The sequence below is a fragment of the Rhagoletis zephyria genome, unplaced genomic scaffold (assembly GCF_001687245.7).
Source record: "Rhagoletis zephyria isolate East Lansing unplaced genomic scaffold, Rhagoletis_zephyria_1.1 Rzeph_scaffold_01155, whole genome shotgun sequence".
Classification (NCBI taxonomy): domain Eukaryota; kingdom Metazoa; phylum Arthropoda; class Insecta; order Diptera; family Tephritidae; genus Rhagoletis; species Rhagoletis zephyria.
The window spans coordinates 78,752-91,011 of NW_016158239.1; the positions used below are offsets into that span (position 1 = coordinate 78,752).

The 12,260-nt window shown below is 37.4% G+C and overlaps 1 protein-coding gene across 9 annotated transcripts in view; it reads left to right on the forward strand.

Moving 5' to 3' along the window:
* Window positions 1–12,260, forward strand: part of LOC108362973 (ADP-ribosylation factor 3) — a 113,058-nt gene that overhangs the window by 48,289 nt on the left and 52,509 nt on the right. For all 9 annotated transcript variants that reach the window (XM_017616138.1, XM_017616136.1, XM_017616135.1 and 6 more), the window contains 2 exons: window positions 8,611–8,766; window positions 8,822–8,968. In XM_017616138.1, coding sequence (XP_017471627.1) covers window positions 8,611–8,766; window positions 8,822–8,968 — 303 coding nt within the window. The remainder of the gene's footprint in view (window positions 1–8,610; window positions 8,767–8,821; window positions 8,969–12,260) is intronic.

The following is a 12,260-nucleotide window of genomic DNA, read 5'->3' on the forward strand; positions in this document are numbered from 1 at the left end:
AATATGTACATACATAACATGCATATTTATATATGTACTTATGTATGTATATGCATGTATTTTGTCTTTACAGAGAAAAATAAGTAAAGAGGATGGTATAATCGTTTGTGCTGCAGAAACAAAAAACAACTAAACTTATTCTTTACTAATTTTAAATAAAAATATAATTTTGTTTATAATTTTTGAATTTTATAATTTAGCTTTAAAACAAGAAAAAAATTTGTTGAATTAATTTGTTTTTTTTATTAATATATTAAATTATTTATTTTTGATTATTTCATAGTTGTAAGTATATATAGTGTGAAATAATGCAATAATTGTTGATCGAAATTAGAGTTTACAAAATTAGATTCAATGTAATACTGTAATGCTGTCATATATTACAGCTGCTCGGTCATTCAACGGTCAGGTAGCGTCAGGCTAGTTGACTTTCCTGTTCTATCACACGGACCTCGGACGCTCTACTTTCTCTCTCGCACCTATCAAATAGCTAAAATTCTAAAACTTTATAGCTTGGCAATAATATTTTTAGTACGATTTTTTGCAGGCAAGCCTATATGATTGGTTTTGTAATTAAAATTTTAGTACGATTTTTTGCAGGCAAGCCTATATGATTGGTTTTGTAATTAAAATATCTTACCTATGATATCAATTTGGATTGGTTAACAGATCGCTGTAGTTACCTATATTGACTTACCTGTTCACATCTACATGCCAAGTAGCCATGCACAGAAATAAGTAGGCAAGCCTACCTAGGCATATTCTGTGTGTTAAAAACTATCAATTGAGATAAAACTCATTCGGTTATCACAAGAGTGAAGGTGATGAAAGAATATTGATTAAAATTAATTAAATTAAAAATAGCTATGAGCACTTTTCGATAGGCAAGTTATCATAGGCATATTTGTTTATAAATTATATTTGATAAAAAATATGTCTCATCAGAGTTATCGATCAACCACCGGCTCTTAGACTATTATAATAATGGCGAGCCGAAATACTTATGTACATATGTATGTATCTTATGATTTTCAGATTTTTTCATTAATAAAGACCAAATCACGCAATTGGTGGATCTGCACAGATTTTTACATTTTGGTAGTCACAGAGTGGTGATTTGTAGAAATTTGTATCGAAGAGGAGTTCATCTAAATAAAAACAAGAAATAAAGTCTAAGTTCGGGCGGGGCCAAACATTAAATACCCGGCGCAAGTATTAAATATATGATTTCCACCTTTCCGAAAGCTACCGCTACATAGTAAGCCGGGGTGTATCAATTTTGAGTAAATTTGGAGATATTGAAGCTTCAAGCATTTCTGAAATTTACCGTTATATAAAAAGCGGCCGTAATTTTAGTCCGATTTCAATAATTTTCAACGTTTTGCTTTTATGTGGCAAGCACAATAAAAATGCTGAGTTTGGTACAAATTGGTAGAACGGTTACCGATATACATATATGTGATCATAAGTGGGCGGTGCCCCGCCCATTTTCCAAAATTTTTCCATAAACGTATTTCTTGGTAAAGAGTTGTTGCAAGCATCAATTTTGAATAAATTAGCTTTAATATTTACTGATTTATCGAAGATTTCGTATTTCTCCAAATTACCGTTATATGGGAGGTAAGCGTGGTTATTGTCCGATTTTGCCCATTTTCAATACCATCCGTCCTACGCCCGAAAGAAGTGCACGTACAAAGTTTTGTTAAGATATCTCAATTTTTACTCGAGTTATCGTGTGCACAGACGGACGGATGGACAGACAGTCACCGCTTAATCGATTTCTCTTTTCATTCTGATCATTTATGTATACATTTGTCTATATCTATTTCGATTCGTTTTGCCTGTTACAAACCACCGTTATGTGAACAAAGTTCTAATACCCTTGTGCTCGGGTATTAAAATGTACAAATCTGTACAAATGCACCAATTGTGTGATGAGCTGCAAATTCATAATGTGTTTGGTCGAGCTGGAAGTTTATGAAATTTGTTTCAATGAGAAGGTGAGCTCAGACGAGCTATGGCTTAGGCATCGCTGGTCTAAAATTTATGATTGCTTTGATAATAAAAATACCTGTGCCTTTACCTTTAAAATAGTCCTCAGTTAGGCTGGAAATCCATAGGCAAGCGTCTGCGCGCGTATATGCATGCATGCGTTTGACAGCTGAGTTGTATACACATGTTCTTATGTGATGAACTCCATAAGTACGCGCGTAAACGCAGAGAACGGACAAAAATTCGAAAACTAATTCGAATGCGTACAGAGTTGAATTTTCTCAACTTTCATGCATTTGTTTGCGTATGCAACCAACATCATGGTAATACACTACATGGTAATACATATACAGTTGTCCACAAAATAATAGCAGTGCGATATTTTGACTATTTTTGGCTATTTGTCTTTTGTTTATTTAATGTTTATTATTTTTTTATAAAAGCCTAGCTGGCTATACAACAAACACCATATAAATTCAGATTTTAAACTTTGTATAAAAATTATAAAAATTTTGCAATTTTTCACCCAAATTTCAAACTTTTTAATCAGAATCTTTAGAAAAAATTCTGGTATGCAGTTTTGTAGCACATTCAATTCTAGTCTGAAGAAGTGCAAGTTTCAAGCGGCTAAAAAATTCCGTTGATTTTTGGCAATTTTTTTGCTGGCAGTGTCCTCCATATAAAAGAAAATTGTCGACATACTTTGTATGGAAAAAACGTGAAACACCTTTAACCAAAAAAACATGCCAACATAAATTAGTTTTTTTATGTCAACGTGACTAACCTACAACAATACCAACATAAATTAGCTTTTATATGCCAACGTGCAACCCTCATATTTGAGGGTGTTTCGGTTAATTACTACCATGCAGGAAATTTAATTAGTTTGAAAGTAATTTATAAACTACTTTATTTTCAATGAAAACTAATTGAAATGCTCACTATTTTACCTGCAACGAACTCATTTATTTAACATGGCGATGTCCTAGGAAGCAGTCAATTGCCTTTTACTGCATGTATTTTCAGCTACTTTAAAATGCATTTGGCTTAAACAACTTCAAAGTCAGTATGTTTCATTTGAATACGCTTAATTAATTAATTAACTTCACAGGTGCTTTTTCATATTTACAAGACACAAAAAAAATGATTATAATTTTATTATAATTGGGACTCGAACCCGGATGTTCTGGAAGCTAACAAGTAACATCAAGCATCTCTGAACGCTCAGCTACAGCCAGACATGCAAATGTTCTTTCAAATGTTCAGTTTGAATTGTGTGCAAGCAAACTGTCCTATTCTGCGTTTAATTTCAACTACTTTAAAATGAATTTGGTTTACACAACTTCAAAGTCAGTACATTTTTTCTGAATACGCTTGCCTTCTGCACTTCAGAGATGCTTTTTCATACTTCCAAGACACAAATTGTCACGCTTGTCAGATTGAGTGTAAGCCTTAGTAACAGCTCTTCGTCACTCTAAACCAGCAGCTCGTTTCTGTAACTCTTCTCTACCGATTATTTCTCTACTGGTAGAGAATATATGTCATTCTCTACTACTCATTAGCAGTATAGAACAGGGCGGCGAACTCGTATCTCAATTCGCTTTGGTAGAGAATTGTTACAGAAACGAGCTACAGGGATCACAAGGTTTGTACATCGGCAGTCACAGCGTGGTGTTGGCTAGACTTTTTTTTATCGAGAATGAGTTTTGCCCAATAACAGCTTTCCAAACAACACCTCTCTGTAACTATGAAAATGTACAAATCTGTACATATGTACAAATCGTGTGAACATTACGAGTCGACTCTAAAGCTAAGATTCCATTATCGGCACAGTGGGCCGATTTTCGGCGGATTTTATGCACCGATAGTGTGAACAAACACAATTTTTCGACATGCGGTAATCTGAGCCGAAATTGTGCTGACTATAAGCAACCGAAATTAATATTGCTGTACCGATAATGCGAACACTCTTTTGCTCATGCCGCGATCAAAATCGACAATTTGTTTATTGTTATTATTAATCTAGTACACTGAGCCAAAAGTACAATGGTTTTTTCAAGCAAGTTATTGTCTGGTTTTTTCATAGTTAATTCACCGATTGTACGAAATGTGATCCAAGTTGAACATTTGAAAACAAATTTGGTATGTCTAGTTGCGGCTGAACGTGAAGAGGTGTTTGCTGTTATTTGTTGTCGCCCAGCAGGCTCTAGTACGAATGCCGTCAGCGGCAACACATAATTTTTATTTTTTTTCCTGGTTTTGGTTTTTATTAATTACGAAAAAGCATCTGTGAAGTGCACAACCAAATCAAACGACGAAGAAACTTGAAACATTTAAAGAGATGCTGCGGGTTCAAATTCCGTCAGAGGCAACACGTTAAAATGACAATAAAATGTTTTGTTTTGTATCTCCGAATTATGAAAAAGCATCTGTAAACTGCACAACATAAGTGTATTCAAACGAAAAAATCGACAACCGAAAGCTTGAATAATGTAAACAAAAGAATGTTTAATATTACCAAATCATTGTGGAAAATATTAACCAAGGCATTGTTAATATTAACCAAAAATCACTTTGATTCCTTTTCAAGTTGATTCACGATGGTGTGATCATGTTGTAATGATTATCGTCGTATACTTAATTTGACCGATATGTACCGAAAAAGTATGTCACAATATGTGATGACAACGGGACCATTCAAAACATAGCTGTCAAAATTTTTGAAATATGTACCAATCAAGTACGATGAAAATCGGTACATTTTGTGGCATTTGCGCCGATAGTGGGATCCTAGCTTAAGCGAAAGAGCAGGCACTAACACGACTATAATACAATTAGGCCCACTTGCAGAACATCCAGAGTTAAATATATAAATACAGAGTTAAGTAGCTCCGAGTTAAATTGTTATATTCCTAAACCAGACAATATCTTGCAGCATTGAAAACTGACCCACAGTTAAGAAACCCGAGGGATCTCTAAATTAAATAGGCACCGCTCTCTCTTTTGACGTTTGTTTATATATCTTATCAGAATTTGAATATAAAATTTCAAACACTGCTGAGAGTTCTCTTAATTGGATTGACCACTACAGTGGTGGAAAAATAAATAGCAACACGATATTTTAACAAATTTTTCCTGTTTTTCTTTTGTTTATTTAATATTTAATATTTATTATTTTTTTTTATAAAAGTATAGCTCATTATCTAACAAAAACCATATAAATTCATATTTCAAACTTTGTGCAAAAATTATAAAAATTCGGCAAAATTGCATCTAAATTTTAAACTTTTTCATCAGATTTTTTAGAATGAAAAAATAACAAATATTAAATAAACAAAGAAAAATAGGAAAAGAATTTGTTAAAATGTTTATTTTTCCACCACAGTATGTTTTCAAAAGAATTTTTGAAATCTCAATTTATTTTTTCTTGCTACCGACAAAATTGATATCTAGAGTTAGAAAGTTAACCTTCGAAAATTGCTGGGCTAAATATTTAACGATCTGACTCTAATTTTACTCCTAACCATTGATTTTGCAAGCCAATTTACCAATTTAACCTGTAATCTTCGAGTTAAATAGATAACCTGCTGTTCTGCAAGTGGGCCTAGGTGTTTTAATCTATTCAAAAAATCACTACAACCCTTGTAGGAACTTTCCTCATTTACGAGATTTATTTATTTATGTATAAGTTCTAATATAAATGTGCTTGTAGGGAGCTGCCGATATAAACATATATTCAGGCTTAAAATCCTGTAACTATATAGTTTCCCCTACACTTCTTTTGAAATAGTATGCACAAATGGAGTAAAAGTAGGAAATAATTAAAACATTTTATACTACCTTAAAATGTTGTTTCTATGTTCTTTGGTGTGTCTTAGTTGAAACTTTCTATAGAAATTTTTATTATAGTAAATCGAGGGCATATATTCAATACCCTCTATAAGATTCTGATATAAAAATCCACTTAAGACTTAACTGTCACCGGTGATATTAATGCTGACTTTGTATAACGCTTGATAAAAGAATTTAATATAAAATTGCAAAGTCAGAATTAACATCAGTGAGTCCCAGAAGGGTTCTAACATCACTAACTAGTTTTTGTGAAAATTGCAGATAGAGGGTATTAAATATAAGCCCTCGAAATACTATACTATATTGCAAAGCGAGTTTATATAAATGTGGTAAAATGACAAGATTACAGTACAAAAATTTTAATAGAAAGAGAGATTATTATTTCAGATAGTTAAATATTTACTTGGTACTAGCACATGTTTTGGTAGATGGTATTTGGCTAATAAAATAAAAACTCTAAAAATATATTTAGCAGACCTTATTTTTTTATTTATTGTATAACCCAATGGCTAAAGTTTGTAGAAAATCATATCAAAATGGTCTCCATTTGCTTTCTAGCAGCGGCAAAGTCGGCTTAGTGACCACTCGATTACAGTGGGCACCCCATGCAACGGGAAATTTTCCACTGCTCGGACAAGGGCGAGATTCAAAGATTCAAAACTTGAATGTCGAGTCATAGTCCAATCGATTGAGTCTGAAAGTGAAATTGGAAGCATAATTTTGTGTAGATTTTGAGGTGGAGCGGAGTCTTTTTGAAAGCATCACAGAAGGTTTAGGCCACGTTGACCAGTCGGAACGAGTTCGGGCGCATGTCATATTGACAGAGCATACACCTTATCGTTCTGCTTATTGAACGATTCATCAACAATTAAACATTGTTTCGTTAGTAAACATTAATCATTTGTGACTGTTTCAAATATTGGAGTGCCCAGTGTGTCTCTTGTATCCGCTAAGTCCTAACTCACGTTTTATGTTGTGCGTCACGCTGTATGATTTTCTGCTTGCGCAGCGGATTTTTATGAATTCGATTCACTATGGCTTCAATGGATTTTTTCGTTCGCACAGTGCGGGCATAGCCGATTTTCCAGGGTCGACTATTCCACTAGTATCATAGAATAAATACATGATACACAAAATTTCGATTGATTTTAAGTGGTTGCAACATCTGAGATATTTCGCCATTTTCGTAAGCGGCAAACTTTAAAAGGGGGTTGCGAAAATGTCGGTTTTCAAATGGCCGTTAACTTAAAGTGAATATGTCGTGTATTAAAATATGTGATAGTACTACGTATAATATATTTTTAGCCATACATTCAGTATTTATTGGATTTTCTCAAATCTGCAACCTAAAATTGGATTTCATCGTACGATTTATTAAAATTTAATACGATTAAGATTATATAAAAATCGTTTCTGCCACATCCTATATAATAAATTAATAACTGCGAGACAACGAGATAATATAAAAATAATTTACTAAATTTTTAATAATTTAATAACAAATTCGTATTCAAAACCTGTATAATTACAAGTGGGTCTTATAGGGTATTTCCCAAAACCTTAACTGCAGTTTATGCCCATTGGAAAAACGAGATTATCACTCGAACGGGGTAATTGCTCATATTTAGTACATTGCCAATCACCCCATGTTAAAATAATTGGCACTTATCTGTGCTCTTAACTGCAGTTAAGCGTTTGGTGGAAATAGGCTGTTAGATTACAATATAGATTTGAAGTGGAAGCAGTGGAACATTTTATTTAACGAAATAAACATGTATGTACATTCACAGCTGAAAAATTTCGAATATAAATCTAACTCCGATGAGGAATCGCTAGAAATGAAACTCTCGAAATCTATCACTTGATGAGTGTAAAAATTGAGTCTGAGCTCAAGCTAACTTTTTTTTCATGATGGCAATTTTCTCTACTGCTAGTTTTACTGAATTGCGTTTCTATGCGCACTCAATTTAATATCTTTGCTTCGCTTGTTTTAAGGAGGTGCGTGCTACTATAAAAATTATTGGGTATTCAATGTTAGTACATACTGTCAAATAGTCGGAATATTTTTTTTATGTATGTAACCGCATGAATTTGGACCACGTTCACCGATTTCTATAATTAGTTTTTCTTTTTGAGGAAGGTGGTACCTCAGAGGTGATCCCATACTAATTTGGTTTAGATCCGACCATTGGATTATGGAAAAATTAACGGCAATCTTAAATTTGTATGTGTTATCAATGTTTCTATTTGCTTCTTTTCTTTATTTGCACTTTATTCCTGTTCTTATGAATTTATACTTGTAAACGGAAAATTAGAAGTGAATGGGAGAGAAAGCGATTGAACCCTAAGTATATCAAGAGTTGAGTGCAGAGAAAACAGGGAAAATTGCTTCATAAATAAAAAGGTTGCAGCTTGAGAACACATACAAACAAAGAATTTTTGAAAAAAAATTTTTTTACCTTCTAGTTTCAGAAGCAAATTTTTAAATTAAAAAGAGGAAATTGTGAAAAACCGTTTAGCCCCATTTTAATTAGAGTATTTACGGTCGGTCCCTCAACAAAATATTACTAAACTTATCATTTTTATTTTTACTATTTTTGGCCACAGATGCGACGGTTGCGGCAACACGAATTCCATTGAGCAATAATGCTACATACGAGACAACGGTCGAAGCAACATGCCCTGGATGCTGCAACGGTTGCCTCTTGTGTAGTCAGCATGATTCTTAAATTTACGATGTTTTCCTTAATTTTTATGTACTTATAGCAATTCTGTATAAGCTTAAATTGGGGCAGTCTGTTACCACAATTCCAACGGTAGGGTTTAACGTCGAGACGGTAACCTACAAAAATGTTAAATTCAACGTTTGGGACGTAGGCGGTCAAGATAAAATTCGGCCTTTATGGCGACATTACTACACAGGTATTTCTTATTTTTGTACTTAATTTTGAGTATTCAGTAATCTTTGGGTTTTTAGGTACGCAAGGCTTAATATTTGTAGTTGACTGCGCTGATCGCGACCGAATAGACGAAGCGCGAACGGAACTCCACAGAATAATAAATGATAGAGAAATGAGAGACGCAATTATTCTGATTTTTGCCAACAAGCAGGATCTTGCAGATGGTATGATTCTTAACTTATACTTTACCAGTTTACAGCACAACCATCCAATTCCTTTCTAAATCGATTGGTAACCCCGATGTAGCGATGTAAAAATGCATTGCTATGATTTATAAACATCGATAATAACGGTACGGAGTTTGATATTTAACATCGATGTTTAAAATTAGTGTAATCAAAAAAATTTACGATACATATGTCGGTAGACGCATGGTCTGCAAATCGTACGATTTAAAATTAGGCCGATTTACAAAACCTGTTATGGAGATCTCCTCACAAAAAAGAAAATATTTGGCACCACATCGATCGATATGACGTAAGTGTTGTGTTTCTAGCGCTCCTCAGAGGTGAAAACCGCATGGTATTGGGTGAATTCAATGAGCACAACGATCTTCGGTATTCAGGCCTGTTAGGGCTGGTCTGGAAAACAGCATAACGTAGAGACCTATAATGTCGGTAGCATCGGATCACCTGCCCATAATCGTATCGATCGAAAGACCCGCCAACTTTGCTTCTGCGGGACACAGAACGAGAAGTTGCCAAAAGCACCTTCGCCGCCCTTCCAACACCATGCACGCAAAATCAACAAGGTTGCCATTGCAGGCGAAGCCCCCTTCATTTCCGTTGGATTCATCGTGGAATCGCCCAAATTTCTAAGCGGCTGATCTAGCGGATCATCTTCGTCAGGCCAATCCCGTATCAGAGATTTCAGTGCGTAGATTCAGCAACTGGTAGACTAACATAAGCGGAAGTAGTGGGTGGGGCACCTGAAGATTTGTAACGTAGCCTCTGGTGTGGGCAAGCGTTGACCGACCATAACGCAAGTAGGTAGTCCAGCCCGGTGTGGCGCGATTGCAGAGTGGAGACCTCAGGGGAAAGCCTCCAAATATGGAATATGTAGATTTATATCTGGCCAAGGACTGTCACTCCAGCATCGTTCCCCAAGAACTATTTGGGGAATTTGCATGCTGTTACAACAACAATACGGAATATGCATCTTGATGTTGAAAAAATTGGGTCCAGCGGGTGTAGACTACCTCACCCTGGTCCTCAATCAGAACGATTTATTCAAATGGAGTCGCGATAAGGCTGGATATGCCAATGGCCACTCTCATCATTCCCGAAGTGTGGAAATTGGGGAGAGTGGTCCCAATGCCTAAACCGGGGAAATCTGCCATCAAAGGGGACTTTCAAAATTTCTATGCGTACATAAAGAATAAAGCTGTATTTACGTGAGGCGATTTTCTTAGCGATTCCTCATCGCCTGAGAAATCGCCTGTGAAGTTGCTTTCCAGTACAGTTTTCAGTGTGTTTACGTGTTGATAAACCAGAAAAACATGATTTATTCATATTCATTACAAAGTTGTTGCTTAGCAAGTTGAAACTTCATTTACACAGGATATGTTTGGTGAAGTTATTTTGAATCGTACGCTTTAGTTATTTGCCCAATGATTTCGAGCTATTGTGTTCGAATGGGTGACCCGATATAAAAAATTTTACACACACTTGTAGTCAAGGGTTGTTGTTGTTATTGTAGCGGCTACAACAACCCTGCCCAGATCGGTTGATATCTCAGTCGTTGTCGTCAAGTTCCACTAACGGCAGCCCGAGGAATCGTGCAGTCTCCACTGGGTCGGTCCACAGGGACAAAGGAGTTAGGGTTGTCGGGTTTTCCGGGCATGCGAAGAGATTTTTCGAGTCATAAGGGGTCTCTCCGCATGCCGGACACTCATTTGGCACATCCGCGTTCAGTCTGCTCAGGTATGAGTTTAACCTGCTGCAGTAGCCAGAGCGAAGTTGGGCTATTGTGGTTCTTGTCTCCCGAGGCAGATGAAGCTCCGTCTCGTCAATGTCCGGTGGTTGTGTGCCTAGAACGGCATTCACTAGTCTAGAGTCTACATAACTTGAGACGGACTCCCTGTGAATGCCGTTCAGGGTCAGTCGGTATGCTGACGGGTCCAGAGGCTGCTTAATGAACCTCTGGACTTCGTCCGTCAGTTCGCATAGATGCCTCCTAACGTGCCGAGGCGAAGGCTCCTCTGCAAGCAGCTGTCTGTTTGGGGGGCCACATCTGTGGCTCCCNTAGTCTAGAGTCTACATAACTTGAGACGGACTCCCTGTGAATGCCGTTCAGGGTCAGTCGGTATGCTGACGGGTCCAGAGGCTGCTTAATGAACCTCTGGACTTCGTCCGTCAGTTCGCATAGATGCCTCCTAACGTGCCGAGGCGAAGGCTCCTCTGCAAGCAGCTGTCTGTTTGGGGGGCCACATCTGTGGCTCCCAATCAGAAACTGCTTGCAGAGCATTATGTTATGCTCCTTGACCGGGAGCATTTTTGCCTCGTCATGAAGGTGGTGCTCTGGCGACATCAGGAGGCATCCAGTCGCTGTCCTGAGTGCGGTGTTCTGTGCTGTCTGTAGCTTCATCCACTGCGTCCTACTAGTCCCCGGCGACCACACTGGTGCTGCGTAGTTTAAAACCGGCCGGCCTATTGCCTTGTATGTTGCCAGCAATGTTTCTTTGTCTTTGCCTCAAGTACTGCCGGCTAGCGACTTGAGGACCTTGTTGCGGCCTGGCCTCCTTTGCCCAGGTGGTGAACAAGGTCGCAGAGGATTTCGTAGGGGAGAGGGCTAGACACTTTGCAGTGAAGAAGCGAGAAAGCTCGGAGAGATATCCGTTTACTTTCGAACGCAAGTCATCAATTCCATTCCCAGTCGCCATGATCGAGCAATCGTCGGCGTAAGAGACAATCGATACTCCCTCTGGTGGTTGAGGGAGCTTTGAAATGTAAAAGTTAAACAGTGGCGGGGAGAGGACACCACCCTGAGGAACCCCCTGTTTTATTTTCCTCTGTTTACTCGTTTTGTATCTAAACATTACCGACGAGTGTCGACCACTCAGATAATTTGCCGAACACGGTTTGAGCCTCTGTGGGAGAGAGGAGGCCTCTATATCTTCTCGTAGCGTGGAATGGCAGACGGTGTCAAACGCCTTTGACAAGTCCAACGCTACTAGAATCGTTCTCTCACAGGGACGGTTTCGGTTAAGGCCACGAGTTATCTGAGTGTTTATGGCGTTAAGTGCTATTGTTGTACTGTGCACTTTACGGAAACCATGCTGATGCTTCGCTGGGGTCAGGTAGTTCGTGAAATACGGGAGCAGCAAAGCCTCAAGTGTCTTCGCTACCGGGGAAAGGAGTATTATCCGCCGATACGAATCTCCTTTGTTGGCAGGTTTACCCGGTTTTAGCAGTGGGACCACTCTCCCCACCTTCCAGATATCTGGGATGATGAGAG